At 41.0% G+C, this 17,017-nt stretch overlaps 1 protein-coding gene across 1 annotated transcript in view; it reads left to right on the forward strand.

The window, feature by feature from the left end:
• Positions 1 to 352: 352 nt before the first annotated feature.
• KYNU (kynureninase) overlaps positions 353 to 17,017 on the forward strand; it is a 53,436-nt gene continuing 36,771 nt past the window's right edge. The window contains exons 1-3 of the mRNA XM_030952524.1: positions 353 to 536; positions 6,164 to 6,284; positions 12,869 to 12,951. Of these exons, the coding sequence (XP_030808384.1) occupies positions 368 to 536; positions 6,164 to 6,284; positions 12,869 to 12,951 (373 nt within the window). The 5' untranslated portion in view covers positions 353 to 367. The remainder of the gene's footprint in view (positions 537 to 6,163; positions 6,285 to 12,868; positions 12,952 to 17,017) is intronic.

Below are 17,017 nucleotides of genomic sequence, written 5' to 3' on the forward strand. Positions count from 1 at the left end.
GAAATAATAATTCTGCCTCTGGCTTTGACGTCTCCAGACTGTGAGTGACACTCCAGCATTTGGAGCTGCTGTCAGTCTGGTGGGAACACTTAGAAGAGGCTGATAAAGTTTAAAAAGGGAAGAGCTTTGTATCTGTAGAAGGGAAAGAAAAAAGCCTTTGGGGTTACAGCAATATGTTGCCTTGGAAATGTTTGATCAGGTTTACCATTCTATTCAGACACTTCACTTTTTAAAAGCTTTAAATGAAGAAAGTTTGGGTCTTGAATGGTGCAGCTTTAGTGGCTGCTTATCAGCCACTCGTGACTATGCAAACTGCAGAAGCTAAACTGCCATTTCTGATTTTCAGGTGAAATTGAATGACCTGAAAATGGATCCATCTTCTACTGTGCTCCCAGCAAGCATTTTGGAACAAACTGCCTTGCAGCTCGGATGCAGCCCCACAGACAAAAAACTTGCTTTCCACTTAGATGAAAAAGATGAGTTAAAGCATCTTCGGGAATGTTTCTGCGTCCCCAAAGTCAAGGATCTGCCTCCAAGTGAGAGTTATAATTGCTGTTGAGGGAGAAGTAGGGGGAAAGGGCTGGGCTTCACATCTTCTGCATGTGTTTATCACGAGTCTTTGGAAATCATCGTCACTTATGAGATAATTGAGCAATTGTAGTCATATCTGAGCACAGAATGTCCCCGCTGTTGCTAAATCAATCCATCAGCTTATTCTAGCACCAAAAGCTCTATGTTCTCGTTGCCATCCTGAATCAAATGTGAGGATACAGTACTTATGTGGTGCTTATGCTGTCAGTCAGCAGCTTTGAACAATGTAGTGACTGATTGAAAATTATAGGCAGGAGCTTTTCTGTCTAATGGCTCGAAACAGCAGCCTCGCTTGGGTAGTTCAGAGCAGTTGCTTCCTTGGTGTGATTCAGCTTGGAATTATCTGTCTGGTTACAATTATTTTAGTTAATGAAAGAGGCAGTATATATATTATGTGAACATTTATGTCTTATTGCTGGTGGTGGAGCTATTTTCTCACTGAAGCCAAATGGAAGACTGTGCCTCAGAACAAATAATTGATCTGAGCAAATAATTCATAATGAAGCCCTTTATTTGAAGATATTTTCCACTTTCCTCATGAATTGCCTAAAAATAGACAGCACCTGACTTCAGTGAAGCTGTGTGAAATTGTTCTGGACATTTTTCTCCTTCTTTCATGTTTCACAGGTTGCTTTGAGGAGCCTGTGGCATGTCTGGGCATGGGGAGGGCTTGGTGTGGAGGCAGGAGGGGTGGTAAAGGGGGTGGCAGGCTGAAAGGGAAGCATTTGCTTGGGGTTAGTGCTCCCAGACCATCAAAACTAAAACCCAGCTCCAAATTTTTTTTTGGTACCTGCAATAGCCACCATGTTTAGCCAAATTCATGCAGGGAAACCTGGTGGGAGCAGCCACCTATAGAGGCAGCAAGGTCCTGTCTCTTCTCCTGCTTCCCAAGCCCTGTCTGGGTTTATTTTTGTCTCAGTTACCTGGAGAGAAAAAGCTGTGCTGGCTCTGCAAGCCCTGGTCACTGCACACTGGAGAAATGGCAGATTATTTCCTTAGATGGTGAACACACACAGGCACAGTCACTCTCCTCCTTTCCTGCCTTGGCTAAATGTACCTATTGAAAATGAAAGGAAAAAATATGATAGAACTTCCTTGCCGTTTTTTTTTCCAATTAATGCAGACAGAATTTTCTGCAGATTTTCTTTTCCTGAAAGGACATTACTGATGGTAAATGAGAAATTACCAAAGTTTGTCCAGTAAGGAACTATGATAGAAAATGGTGTCAATAGCCTGAATTCCTGGACATCTTTTGAAACAGTCTGCCTTCAGTACCTTCCTGCTGAGCAAGGATGAGTGTTGGGAATGCATTCTGCTCCTGCCCTTGGGACACAGGGATGATAAATCTCAGTTCTCTGTGTTCTGGTGGTATTGGCTTATCTTCCCCACATTTAAATCCTGGAGTTGTGCTGTTTCTATTATTCAGAGTAGGACTGGACACTTTGCAAATATTTAAACTATGTGCTTCCTCTATGCCCCTGTAATTTTTCTTTTTCATTTTTTTTTACCCTGGTCGTTAAGAGAGTTTCCTAAACCTCCTCTGTTTGGATATTTGACTATTCTGTACTCAAAGCCCCTTCAGCTGCCACCATGGTGCTGCAAGCTGTGCCACTAAAGCTGGAAAGATGCTGGGACACAGTTCCCATGGCAGTGGTGCTGCTGGAACCCAGCCCGAGCAGGAGCAGCTGGATCTTTGCAGAATGTCAAATGTCTCTCCTGGACATCAAAGGTCACTTTTCAGTGCAGTGTTGTAGCAGCTTCAGATTAAAGAATCTTCTGAGAAGTAGGCAGAGGTTTTGATACCCATGTGACAGTTTTGGGTTCTTCCTTTTCCATGTCCATCATTATTTAATTTTCAATTACTGCAATATTTAGATCCAAAGACTCCTCTGTAGGGTTTTCTCCCTGCAGTTACAATAATATTTAGTCCCCAGACTGTGGATAGGTATGTTTTAGTGAAGATAAACAATGTACAAAGTAGTATCAGTTGAAAAACACAGAGAACCCATCTTTCTGGTGTTCCTAAATTGAGGGGGTTTTTTTCCCTCCCCTTTTTTTCCTGTCCTTCTTTTCTGTGCTTCAGCTGTCATCAGGAACAGCTTCCCTGCTGAAGAGCAGCAGGGGTGTAAATATATATATATTTACATTGTGTGACTATAGCATAGAGACAGATCTGCCATGACATTTATCTGCACCCAGGAGCGGATGCCAGATAACACGTTCCTGAAGATAAATGTCATTCCAGATATTAGCCATCAAATACTCTTTATATATTTACATAAAACATTACAATGAGGCTTTAAAATGAAACCTTGCAAGAAGCAGATGAGAACATCCATAGGAGACAACAGTAAGATGACGTACAGGAAAATATTTAGGAAGTCATTAGACTAGTTTAATTTAGTTATCAGGTTATAAACTGTCAGGGCTGTTTATTTGCTGGATCCATCAAGAGGAAACCAGTAGCAGCCTAACTCCCTGCAAATCTGGGAGGTTTTGTGTGCAAGCATGAGGGGCAAAGCTCAGGTGAGCAAATGAGGAAAAGTTGACAACAGAAGATTTAGGGAAATATTTGGATCCCATTGCTCTTCTCCAAGCTGACAACAAAGTCTCTTTAACCTCTCTTCGTGCACCCCAGGGAGGAGGCAGAAATGGGCTGGGCACCAAATAACTCATCTCATTAAGGTTATGGCTTGTGCTTTGTCACCTTCTAAAGGAGTAGGGTGTCATTTGGGTTTCTTGGGAATAAAAAGATGCCCTGGAGTGAAAGAGCTGAGCAGTATTTCCAGAAGAAATAGTTAAAAGTAGTGGTTAACCATAAAAATCTGGCTTTTTGGAGGGCTGGCGAGTGGGGTACAGGCAGGTGTGAAAGTGGAGATCTTTTATCCTTCAGCTAAGGACAGAGCTCAGACAGGTATAAGCAGATTTAGTCCTTCCTTTCTGGTTAATAAACCCATTACATTTTTCCCTTTTGTTTGGACTGAATATTTCTGACAATAAACTTGCTTTTCCTTTTTAGATTTAAAAGGTATAGAAATGCATCTTTAATGTAGGTGAATGGGTATAATTAGTATGCAAAATAATGTATATGATTAGATTTGACCAGTTTGCAGAAATCTGAGTAGGTGTGTGAATATATAATATATATAATTAATCTTAACACAAATGTATTTTTTGATCCAGGCTACTCTAAGAACACATTTCAATGTATTTTTTCTTTGCTTTTATTTCCTCAGTTGTGTTTATTTCCTGTTAGAATATTTCAATATGTATTTCAAATCAACCACAGCTCCTCCAGAAATTAAAAGGGCCTATACCGTGAAAAATGAATGCAATTTGGGGAAAGACAAGCACTAGGAAAAAAGAATATCACAGTGAATGTAGAGTTGTTGGAGCATGAGGAGGTGCTGAGCAGGAGAAATTACAAAGATGGTGAAAAAAATGAGCAGCAATGGTCCAAAATTAATATTTTAATGATGTCAGAGAGGGGGAAGTAAAGAGCTTTTTGTCAAAAGGAAAAAAAGTTCATCCAGATTTAAAGTTGATAACTCATCAAGAAAAGAATATCAAAAGGAAGAGGCATAAATGCATTAAAATAACTTTATCCAAAAGGCAATGCCCTGTCTCTCCAAGGTGAACAGAGGTGTTTTTATTTAGAAAGGACTGTGGTGCAAGAAAATCTGCCTTGCTGATAATTCCTCACCTGTTGTAGTGCTTGGAGGATATTGGTGAGATGCAGCTCCAGATTCTTGAGCAAGGATCCTTCTCTCTAACCCCAGGGGGACAGTGTTATTGTGTTTTTGGTAGGAAAAGAACTTTTAATAGAATCAATTTGGGGGCATGGATGATATTTATGCCTCTCTGTTTTCATTCATATTACAGTGGAGATGAAAAACAGAGTATCTGCAAAACAGATTAGGCTGAGATTGCTCTCTGACTTGTGCTTTTTAAAAGCCTCTAAAACTTTAATTAAGAAATTACCCAAGTTGTCTATACTCCTGAAAAAATGTGTTTCTGGGGAAGTTCAGTGAAATTGGTAATTGTTAGTGCAAAAGGTAGTAAGAAACCTTTTCCAGGCTGTTTTTCTACAGGCCTTACAAAATTTTCACAGACTGCATTGCAATCTTACAGTTCATTTCTAGCATGTATCTTAACATGCTCATTCATTTGATCCTTATTCTGAGGGATATCAATTATATTTATCAGAATTATATGTGATATTAGCTTTCAAGGGTATTGTAAGTATAGGTATAGACAAATGTAAATTACCACTTCCAGAAGGTCACCATCACTTGTCCCTCCAAGAATCTCTAACATGAGAAATAACAGAAGAAGGCTGTGTTTGGATTGATAGATGATGACACAGGGTAATTAGATTGTTCAGAACCTCACTAGAGCTATTATTTATAAATTTCTACTGCCTTGCTTTTCTCCTAATCATTGAAAGGATTTGTCAACATAGATTTCCTCCTTCTCCTCAGATGATGACATGAAGTGCAGCCCACAGTATTTGCTGACAAGACAAAAACTTTTAAGACTGCTTTAAAATATTCTCCTCAGCAATTACATGTTTTCTAAATAGAGATTTAATTGTGCAGGGACAACTTCCATGAAAGACACAGATTTGTCTAGTCCTAACTTTTGTTAAATGCATGATTCCAGTAGCTTCATCACTCAGAGTGGGTGTCGCAGACGTCTTTTTATGAAAAATCCTTTCCTTAGGATTTTTCCTTCTGAGAAGCTGAGAGGCCTCAGCAACAAAATGTAAACAATGGTTATCTGCTGCTGTGGGATGCAACAGGTGCATCTGTGATTGGTCTCATGTGGTTGTTTGTAATTAATGGCCAATCACAGCCCAGCTGGCTTGGACACAGAGCCTGAGCCACAAACCTTTGTTATCATTCCTTTCTATTCTTAGCTTAGCTAGCCTTCTGATGAGAACCTTTTCTTCTATTCTTTTAGTATAGTTTTAATGTAATATATATAATAAAATAATAAATCAAGCATTCTGAAACATGGAGTCAGATGCTCATCTCTTCCCTCATCCAAGAACCCCTGTAAGCGCGGTCATAAGTGGGCATGTATTGGTGGTGGAAGAAAAGTGGATAGCCTGATTGGGAAAATACTCCCTGCTTACACACTGTTGTGAGTAAACACAAATTTTATCAGATCTGTTGATTACAGATCTGATAAAATTGGTGCCAGTGTCTGCTTCTCACACAGCCCCTGAGAGCTGTGGATTTAGTGGTGCCTGAATTCTCATCAGCTCCAAAAATTGTAGGAGGAAAAGGTGAATAGTTGCAAAACTAAGCCAAAGTCCTCCTTAGATGCTCTTCAGGGTTAGCTGAGTGATGTTCTGGGAGAGAGGTCAGGATGTGACACCTCTGTTTGCATGTGGGGACTGTGATGTCCCAGGGCATGGGGGATGGACAGAGCTCTGGGGGTGGCACATGTGTTTGGGGAGGCGTGTGTACACCTGCTGGCCCTGCTGTGCTGTGTCCCACGTGTGCTGTGCTGACCCTCCAGTGCTCAGTCCCACATGTATTTTTGTTTCTCTGGTTTCCCTCCACAGCTGACCTGACCCTGGTGAATGGAGAGGAGACCTGTGTGTACTTTGTTGGGAATTCTCTTGGGCTCCAGCCAAGAAAAGTTAAAACTTACTTGGATGAAGAACTGGACAAGTGGGCTCGGACGTGAGTAGCCTGCGGGGCGTGCCAGATGCTGACCTGTGCTTCAGAGGAGCTGTTTATTTTGGGAGCCTCCTTGGAACTGCTTGAGCAGCAGCAGAGTGCATTAAAAGTGCTGCAGCCCAGGAGTAAAACATGTTCAGTGTTTCCCTAGTGCTGTTCATATCTCTTTTAAAGGCAGGAGCAGTAAAACAGGCAAATAGACCCTTTCAGCTGTGATAGTCCATGCTATGTGTGGTGGCTCTGCTCAGCTCGCCTGGAGGATCTGTGCAGTTTAACCCTCCCCACCCTGCAGTGTTTATAAAGTGTCTCACAAAGCACACAAACCTATTTGGCTGCTGCAGCTTGCTGGTGATTTTCTAATTAATGCTTTTAGCTGCGTGATTCACCCTGCAGGCCTTGCAACGAGCGGTTCCCCTTGAAACAGCCCCGAATGCAGGTGATGCTGCTGCCATGCTGGCAGGTTTTTGGCTCCTCTTAAACCAGGTCTCTGCCTGACAAGTTAATTTTATTTAGAAAGAAACATTCCTGTCTTCTCAGTAAGGAGCTGGGTGTGAATTACAACAAGCTTTGCTAAATCAACCTGATGTAAAAGAGACAGGATAAAAGAAGGACACATTGCAGGAAAGGGACACTGTCATCATAACAAATGGGGAACGTTTTAATATACATGAGGGAAAGAAAAAGCTTTTTTTACTCTTTATTTAGGTTGTTTTAATATTATGTTCTGTTCCATTAAGAGTCTGTGCTTTGAGATCTCCTGCACCTGCCCGAGCAGCTGGAGCAGGGATGAGTAAGGAAAATGATGAGTAAAAAGCAGGGAACTGAAGGTGGGAAAGGAAAATAGCATCCAGATGAGTGAGTGAGCTGGGTGAGAGATGAACTCTTTTATAGGGTGCGGGATATGAGTGGAACAGATGTGATTTCATGGTGAGAGAGCAGAGGAAATATGGAGAGGCAGAAGAGGAAAAATGAATTCTGCTAAGTGGGCAGCCTTGTTTCAGCAGGAATGGTCGAGATGGAGGCTTCTCAATGCAAATGTGAGAAATCTGTAGCTGCTCTTCCACTTGTAAATGCATGAATGCTGGGAGTTCACCAATATGGTTTATTGATTCCTATTTTTCACCTGTATTCTTATAGGTGAGAAGGCTGAGAATGAGTGGGAATGAGTGGGACTTTGGGAAGAGCTCATTCCTTCTGGTTATTCAGGCAGCACAGCAATGCACTTTCTCCAGTCATTTGAAAAAATTGCAACCCTGTCCATTTCTGTGCTGTTATCCCACTTTGTCAGGGAAACAGCTGAGCTCCTTCAAAAGGCAGAAGTCAGATAACATTCTTAGAGTGATGCACTGGGACTGCAAACGTATTTCAGCTCCTCCACTGTATCTTTTCACTGCCTCACTTCTATTCTTGTGTTTGTCTTTGCTGCAGTGAAAGATGAGTTTTTCCTCAGTGACTGTAAAAACCTGGAAGAAAAAAGGTGGGCAGTGTGTTCCTTCAGATCAAAAGTGCCTTCAGGAACTATATCTAGGGGGCAAAAATGGCTAAACATTGATTTCGAGCCACTTCAAGAGAGGGAGCACAACCAGAAAGGTTGTTTGCCAAAAATATGGCTTGGCCTCAAAAGCCTTACCCAGAATAAATCAGAAAGTTTCAAAACAAATTAAAACCAAAACCAAAGCACCACCTAAGCAAAACTCCTCAGATTAAGATCAACAAAGAAACAGAATAAACGCCTGAACCTAAAGCAACTGAGACAGTCAGGGTAGGGTCAAGATAATTTTGAGGGGAGCAGTGTATGCTTAGAGAAGGTGGTGAATGGAATGCAAAGGAATAAGTGGCTGAAGGTACAGAAATGAGTACTTTCATTCCAGTCACCAAGGGCAGCTTAGCAAAACCCAGCCTAAGGTGGTAGCTGCTCCCAGCTGAAGGCTGTTCAATGGCTGTTGTGTCAGCAGTGCGGGATGTAGTGTCTCTGGCTTAGATAAATAAGTAGCAAGGATCTAGGAAATGGCATGCAAATTAGGTACATCCATCAAGTCAGCAATGGTATAGATTCTGGCTTTCTTATAAATTGGTTTATTGCATTTTCTGTTTGTTGTGTCTTGGGACCCCTCTCAAAGAGCTGTGAGTCTATTTAAATGGCTTTCAATGCTCACAGTTAAGGGCAAGAGTGAAAAGGAAGATTACCCAGTGCTGGTCAAGGGCAGGGGAGCTGTAGCTTTCTCTCCAGGTAGTGATGGTAACTCATCAGGCAAAGAGCTGGGAGAGAAAAACATGGAAAAACCTCTCTCTTGTTGTGTTTCCTCTCAGGGCTTAGTTCCTTTCCCTCACCTCCACTTTAACTGGTGGGTTCCAGCTCTCATCCTACATCTGCCTCCCACACACCTTCTCTAGATTTGTATTCTTCCTCTCCATATCCCTTTCCACTGTTCCTTATGCTAATGTAGCAAAATTACAAATCCAAGCCACTGGCATTCTTAGTATGGATTTAAAAGCAGCCTCTGAGGCTTCATCTTTCAGTTATGATTTCAGCTAAATCCAAGATTTATTGAATAAAGGGTGAAAAGGGATGAAGAGTTGTTCCCTCCTGTTTAGCCTAGAGTAGCCAATAACCCAATGTTTTAAAAGCCCAAACTTCAAGGGACTTTTTTGGTTGGAGGAAGGCCAAGAGATGCTTTGCAGTGCCTTGTTTTCCCCTCTGCCCTGCCAGAACCAGTTAAGTAATTAAAATATTTTATAGAATCATTACTGTGTGTGAGCACACTCACTGCAGCAGGCAATGTCTCTCGTCTGAATAACTCATTAAAGTGGAACAATTAAAACAGAAGGGAGCCTGCTGTAGCCAGTTGTGCTCCTGTGAAGGGCTGGCAGGGTGACTGGGGAGTGGGGAACCTGCTGCACGCAAGTCTGGAGGACTGGAGCTGTTGAGCAAAATTAAGACTGAAAGGGAAAATGATTGTTCTCTGTGGATGTATCAGTGTAGGGCAGGGAAGGAACCACTTATAAGAAAAGCATGTTGGCATAGTAAATATGAACAAGGAATTAATAAATTGAGGCTAGAAATTATATATATATGTATACACTTCTGAGCATTGGAGTGGTGTGGCAAGAGGCTGACATGGACGTAGGATATTAACACCCTCCCAGTTTGAGGAAGGCTTTATAATACAACACTTGCAGTAGCAAAGACAATTTTCAGCAAGTCAGAAGGTGTCTTTGGGTCTGTGTGCTGAACTAATCCTGCAAGGTATGAGAAGGCTGCAAACAGGAGTGCGGCTTGGCCAAGCCCTGTTGGACATCCTCACCTCTCCTGCTATTCTCAGGACTCTGCCTTTCACCAGGTTGTGTGGAAGAGCTGCAAATTCCTGTTTTAATGCCCTGGATTTTGAGTTTTGCCTTTAATCTGCTGGTCCACACAGTTCTTTTTCTTTTGATATGTCTTCCCTTTTTTTGGCCGTTTCTTTGCTTGAAACCTTGGTCCAACTTAAGAGTCTGTACTGGCTCATTAAATACCTTGCATCATTTTTGGCAAAGGAGCAAGAAGGAAATTTGCACTCGAACAAGATTTGGATGAGTGCAGAAGATTCCTGAAGATGGCAATTAATTTAAATTCCTTTTCTCACCGCCTTTGAAACCCTGGGATCATCTCAAAAAATGTGTTTCTAGCTCCCTGAGCAAGCTTTAAATCAACCAGACCTCAGCGAATAAAACGTGGAATTGTGATTTCCTGCCAAACTGAAAATAAAATGGTAACCGACTAAAAATTAATTTGCACAATGAGAAACTCTCATAGAAGTTGAAGAAATATCTGTTTGTCTGATGCTCTGTGATTTGATGGGTGAAGTTTTGTATTCATTAATTTGGATACCTCAATTTAAATCTCTTTTGCTACCTAGGGTGAAGTGGGGGGGGAAAAAAAGGCTCTCCATGTATGAGGGGAATGCCAGGAGCACTGCACTTGTGTCCTTAAAGATTATTACCCCCAGTGCCTACCAGAGCTGAGAGAGGGGTGGCATAATATACAGAGATATAAATTCTCTGAGGCACAGCATAGAATTTTACAACCTAAATGTAATAGGATGTATTGTGCCATCAGCAAAGTCTACAGAGTTTCATGTGATTAAAATAAAAAAAAGGGTCCAAGAATATGCTTTTAACTACCATTTTAGAGGCAATAATTTTTGTCTCTTGGCATTTATATTGGCCATCAAGAGGGAGGCAAGCTGTAAGCTGTGCCATAATAATAATAATAAGAATAATAATAAGTGCTGCCTCTCCCTTCTTTCAATATGGTTAAATGTCCATGTTTTCTTCTCAAAATAAAACATTCTCATGACCAAAATCTCACAACTGTTTTCCTGATAACGTAGAAATTTATTCTGAAATTTTGATAGTCCTGTGTGCTGATAGAGAGAACTTTCATTAGTAAATTCCCATTAGGATGACACTAATGGCTATAAAATCAGGGAAAGCTAATGAAAGAGAATCCCATAGGTAGTTAGGACTTATTTTTCCCATCTTATTATATTTGCTATCCTCTTTCAGAAATACAGATTCCCTCAGGCTGGGAGCTACTGAAAATCTTTGGGGGTTTTATTTTAACAGTCTTTATAATCCTAAAGTCCCTTGATCACTCTATTACAGTTAAGAATAAGACAGGAAATTACCAATAAATGTCTTGCTGTTTGTGAAACATATACCCCCTGTCTTCAGGGAATGCAGCTGCATTGTGGGCTGATAGAAGGGAGGAAATTTCAGCACTACTCCTGCCCCTCACAGCATTTTCTCCCCTCCCCACCCACTGCCTTTATTCCTCATCTATGAAATGCTCTTGTAAATGAGGGTTATTTCACACTGCCTGCTCTCTGCTGTCGAGGACTCATCAGAGAGCAATTGTAAAATGGAGGAAAGCAGCCAGCTGCTGTACCAGGACCTCATCCAAACTGAGGAGCAGGGTCTTCCTTGTCAGTGTGAGACTGGACTTGTTGAGCATGGGATGCTATTTTATCTGTAAGAGATGTTCACTCCTTCAGCTGTTGACCTAATCTAGCCCAAAATTAAATGGGGTTTTGTAAGGATGAGAGGCTCAACATGGTTAATACAACTGTGTTTTTTAAAAACATCAGTTCCCCTATTTTTTAGGATTGTAGTTCTTTTTTGGAAATATCCCTATGAGGCGTGAATTAGACCCAAGTCAATCAAAAAGGCTCTGACTGTAAAATGCCCAGGTAATTTTTGCAAGAGGCTGAAATTCTACTTGAGAAGGAAAACTATGAGTTGGAGAGGGAAAACCAGTCTTTTAAATAGCCTTGAGGATGGGGTAGTGTCTCATGCATCCTCCTTTCTCACGTCTTAATCTGCCAGCTGTCCTCCTGTGATTTTGAGTGAACATTGTGGGACAGTTCTTCTTTAAAAGGTTTACTACTTTTTTTTTTTTTTCCTTTTTTCTTACATCAAAGCTTTTAGGGCTTCTTCTGCTCTCTACCCAGCTTCCTACTGGCTTTGTCCTTATTTTGAAACAGCTTTACACTCAGCCTCATGCAGCCTGGTGTTTCCAACTCCACAAGTACCCCGTGGTGCTCAGCAAATATGAAAATCATCCAGTGTGAGATGGGAGCCCAGAGCAATGATTCCCTGGATTAGCACCATTATTACTTTCCTCAATCTGCCTCCATTTGCATTTAAATCTGTACTCTACACCCTGCATATTTAAGAAAATAGGCAACTTTTTATTTATATATGCATGGCAGATATATAAGAAAACTTAGAAGTTTTCTTCTTTGCCATAATTGAAGGAAAATTTAGCTCAGAGCACTTAATCCAGAACTGAATTTATACATCTGTGCCTTCAGAGTAGCAGCACACTTGAGCTTAAGGTGACCATATGATCCCTGCAGACAGGAGCAGTTTGCAACACAAAGTTTTAAAATAGCCTTTGTAAAAAAGCTTTATGCACACTGAGATCTAGAACAATTTTTCGGGGAGAAGAGAAGCAATGAGAATTAGCAAGCAGCTCTGTTGATGCAGGGAAGCACCTGCCCCTGCATGAAGTACCCTCAGGTTTGTGCAGAAGAGTGAGCTCAGACAGGAGATGCAGGAGGATGGAAATTGTTTCTGACAAGAAAGATTCCTGTCTGGGAGCAAGGCAGTATTTATGTCTATCATCCTCTGCACCATCTAATGCCCAGCCAGAAATGCAGGTTGGGGAAGTCTGTGGGGTGATCTCAGCCTGTCTTAGCAGGTGCCATCCCACACTGGGATAACCTGTCCCAGATTTCCTGTACCCAAAGTCTTCCAGAGCCCATGCAGCCACTTCCAGGGCACTAGTGAAAAAAACCATCATCTTTAATTCCGAGGAATTTCTAGAGGAATTTTGTGAGCCAAAATAATAAATTTTCAAGCAACTGAAATCCTGTCATAAACCAATAAATTGCCTTTGCTCTGAGGTTTAAGGGTATGAGAAAAGTGTTGTGCTCAGCTTAGGCAAGTCTCATCCTCCAAATATGGAGTGTCCAAATCTGATGTGATTCTTAGGACTGATCCAAATAGAATGCCACACATTTTCATCTTTTTCCATTCCTTTTCAGAGGTGTCCATGGTCATTTCAATGGCCAGCGCCCGTGGGCTTTGGCAGACGAGTGCATCCTGGACCTGATGGCCGAGCTGGTTGGTAGGTGTGACATGCAGGGCAAAACCTTTCTCCAGAAATAGAAACAAATCTAGTTGCTTTAAGACTCAAAGACCTAAAACTTTGTAGGCAGAATTTAGTTCCTTTTATTCTTATGTTTGAAAGCAGGTTTTCTTGAGCATGAGCTGACATTTTATTTTAAGGCTGCAAATGTTTTAGGGGATGAATGTGTGTGATGTGCCTATCATGAAACTAATTGCAGCAGAGGGTTTTTTGGAGCATCATAAACCACTTGGATTAACACGTGAAGCCCTCTTAAAGGGCACTTGGTATTGCAGAGTCTCAGTCCCTCTTCCAGAAGTAAAATGATGAATTTTCCCTTTGATAAATTATTTCTATCTAGACGTTTTCTGGTTTTTCTCTTTTCCCTGCCACTAAATCCAGACTCATCTTTGAGACCTGTTTATGGTAATGGAGCAGATAATTGGGGCAGGAGCTGTTATTGATGAGTTCCCATGACCCTGCTGTCCCCTTGAGGAACCTGCAGTGCTGCAGGACTTGGGCACGAAGTGCTTCTGGTTATTCCAGAGGTTGAGGAGCTCTGGAGACTCCTCCTGGTGAATTTGCCATGAAAGCAGTCAGCTGAGGGAGAATGCAGATCTCCTCTATCACTTCTTACTCCCTGTAGTTGGTGAAATAATCTTTCACTGGGATTTCCTTCAGAGTTGTCTCTGAAGGGGGAAGAGAAATTATCTTGGAAAGGTCTTTTTCTCCCCAGCCCTCCCAGCTGTTGTCAAGGCTAGGTTAGTAGATTTTGGGGAGATCTGGCCCATATTTCAATGAAGGTGTTGAAGGCAACTCTCAATAGTACTATTAGAACTGAATTATCAGGCATTCATTTGTGCCATCACTAAGGAAAAACATTGCCCTTACGTTGACCTGCTGTATTCTAGATATTGTATCGTAATTTCTCCTCCAACTGCAGACAAGTGTTCAATGAGAAAATTATGGGCTTTCTCCTTCAAGAAAAGCAAATAGGATTGGAACAATTGGGAGCAGAGACATTAAAAAATGTTTCATGACAAGTTTATTTATAAACTTATAAATAAAATCCCTCTCTGAATTCTTTATGAGGTTTCCAAATAGCTAAAATAGTGGGTGTTATTATTGGAGCAGAACAAATGCAATAAATTATTGTTGGAGTTGGTCTATCCATGATGTAAACCCTGAGATAACATAAATAGGAATGTGGCTACACTGGGCATCACTGAGCTATGTAGAAAAATCCCATCTGCAGAATGAAATAAAAATCTCAAAATGCAGATTGGGGGCTCTGATTTTGTAAGTTGCTATTGTTGTACCTGGTGCTGCTCAGGAGGTTAAGTTACTTCTCTTGCTTTCATTACATTCAAGGGCAAGCTCAGCACCCTCATCGGTTAAGCACCATAGGACATAAAAATGTGGAAATATAAAGGGAGTGGAGGGCATTGAAATGCTGAACACAGCTGATTTAGGAGTTTCTCCAGTATGACCCATCTCCCTTGGCCAGTGGATATTCTTGTTCTGTCAGGGTACAACTAGGAAGATGTGGAAAGGTGCCTTGGAATTTAAGCTGGAAACCTGGAATTTAACTAAGCAGGCAGACAAGAATTGCTCTTATTATCATATTCCCAGGTACTCCAATTAGTAATCAAGGTATGACCACTGATGTTCTTCACATAACCAGGAGAGAGAGAGACAAGATTCCCCAAAGGAGAGCTGGAAGCTTCTGAGTTATCATCTTTCTCTGCATCACCTCTGTGGCTGTTTGCCTGTGCTTTGTTTGCAGAATGTGGAGCCCTGAGGCAGGCTGAGCCCTGACCTGCTGCCCCTGCCCCTGCCAGGGTCCCTCTGGCCTCAGCTGTGGGTTAAGAGTCACTGCAGAAAGCAGAGAAAGAGGCTGGGACCCTTTTACCCTTATCCATCTGTCTTGTAGAGGCTGCCAACTTAGTCTCTATTTTAATATTAATTTAACTGCAAGATGCACTGTAGGTGTAAGGAGATGGAAATGAGAGCTTCGCTTAAATTTCATCTAATTGCTCATCCATCTCCTTACTTTCCTTTTATTTACCAAGCTCCAAGTGACACCAGTGCTTTTACATCACCATGTCTTAACCACAGTGAACTTATTATAATTTTCTTCATGATAAACAAATATTCAAAAATTTTCAATTAAAAATTATGACGGAAGTCACCCTAACACGAATCTAATATTTTGTTTTTAAAATTATTTCCTGCAAAGTGCTTCCTGTTGTCTTTCTCAAAGATAAAAAGCATGGTTTGGATTCTGTTCTCCAGAATTTTTGGGGCTTTGTTTGATTAAATTGTAAAATGTGGTCCAGGCTCACATCTGGCCCTCAAATTTGTGTGCAGGGTTTTGTTTAGAAAATACCCTCATGGCTCTTTTTCAGGACACAGGTGAGTGATTCTTAGAATGCAGATGAATTAATATTTCCCAAATAATGGATGTATCATAGAAAATTCTAATTTTTAAAATTGTAGGCAATGGTGAAGAGGCTAAAAGGATAAATGGAGGGGAAAAAAAAGCTATTTTAAAATGCTCATTTCAATGTGGTATTCCACAGATTCACGAAGTGATTTAGGTTGGAAGGGATCTTAAAGCTCCAGCCCTCACAATTTATGCTTAAGTACTGCTTTCCAATAAAGAATAATATTGATTATGTATGAGTAGGTAGCTGAATGAATTCTGAATTTACTTTCTTATTGACTTTAATGTAAGAACAATAACAGAATTTTACTGTGTTTTTTATTCAGTATTGAACATGCTTTGGAGCAGGAGGAGGAGGAGGAAGAATTGTCATTTCTCACCCTAAGCAGTGGTAGCAAAACCTAAAACTTATTCAGGAATGGACCAAGGACTGTAAAACACCTTTTGTCTGCTTAATGGTTTATAGTGCACGAGCACCTTGCTTATTAAAGGCAGTCACATTTTCTTGTTCAATGAAAGTTACAGCAGTAAATACATTGTGAAATGAAGAGTCAAGGTCAGTGGAGGCCAAAGTTTTTTCCTGTGCTCACACCAAGTGGCAGAAGGCAGTGAAGGCAATCTCTGCCTCTCCTACCAGACTTTATTAAAACATTACAACCTTGGCAGGATCACCTTCTGATGGAACAAGATTGACTGTGTGGCTGCTGCTCTGCCATGGGCTTGGGCTGGTCTCTGTTGAGGGAAGACTGAACGCTGAGCAGATTTGGAGTGACTTTGAGTGATAAGGATTATTTGAAATAACCAAAATGTTTTCGAAATTGGGGCTCTTAGCCTTTTACCAATCATTTTACAAAATGCTTTTTACTCCAGCGAGGATCAGACTTCCCTGGCAGTCAGAGAGGAGAAGGATGGCAGTGTCTGCCTAACGCAATCATAATTGTCTCTGAAGTTGTACTTTGCAAACGCTGCTTCCTTTTATTAAAGAGGAGATTTATCATGCAGAACATACAGGTTTTAGCCTGTCCTGGAGATATGGTATAAAGTTAGGAAATACGGAAGGCAAACATAATTTTGTCTGCCGTGTGCCGGGTCTTTGAATATTGTAATAGGTTAATTGGATCATGGAAAGGTTGTTTTCTGAAATGCAGTGCAGGTTATAAAGGATAACAGTTTTCCAATGACATGGATGAGGTTTGTTTTGTGGGCATGAAATTCAATAGTGGAAGGCTTTTAATAAATATATAATTTACGGAAGACCAAGACTTACATGACAAATGTAGTGTCATATTTAATTTGGGATGCTAACATGCAGCTAAAAGTGATCTTACAGATTAACCATTTGTTTTATACAGAATCAGTACAGCAGGCAGAGGTTTGCTCGTGCAGAATTTGCTGTGAAAGCCACAGATTTCACAGAAGGAGCAGAGGGACAAATAAGAATAAGACATTTCTTGATCCTGTCCCTTTTTTCAGCCTCAAGAGTTCCATAGAAATATTAAGACTACAAATAATACTGTTTTGAGCTGCAATCACTCTCTCTAGCTGTCTCCTGGATCTGCAATAGAGCAACCCCAAGGTGACCTCTTCCAGCAGCAAGGAGCCTTAAGATGCAATGCTATC

Source organism: Camarhynchus parvulus, chromosome 7 (assembly GCF_901933205.1).
Source record: "Camarhynchus parvulus chromosome 7, STF_HiC, whole genome shotgun sequence".
Taxonomy (NCBI): domain Eukaryota; kingdom Metazoa; phylum Chordata; class Aves; order Passeriformes; family Thraupidae; genus Camarhynchus; species Camarhynchus parvulus.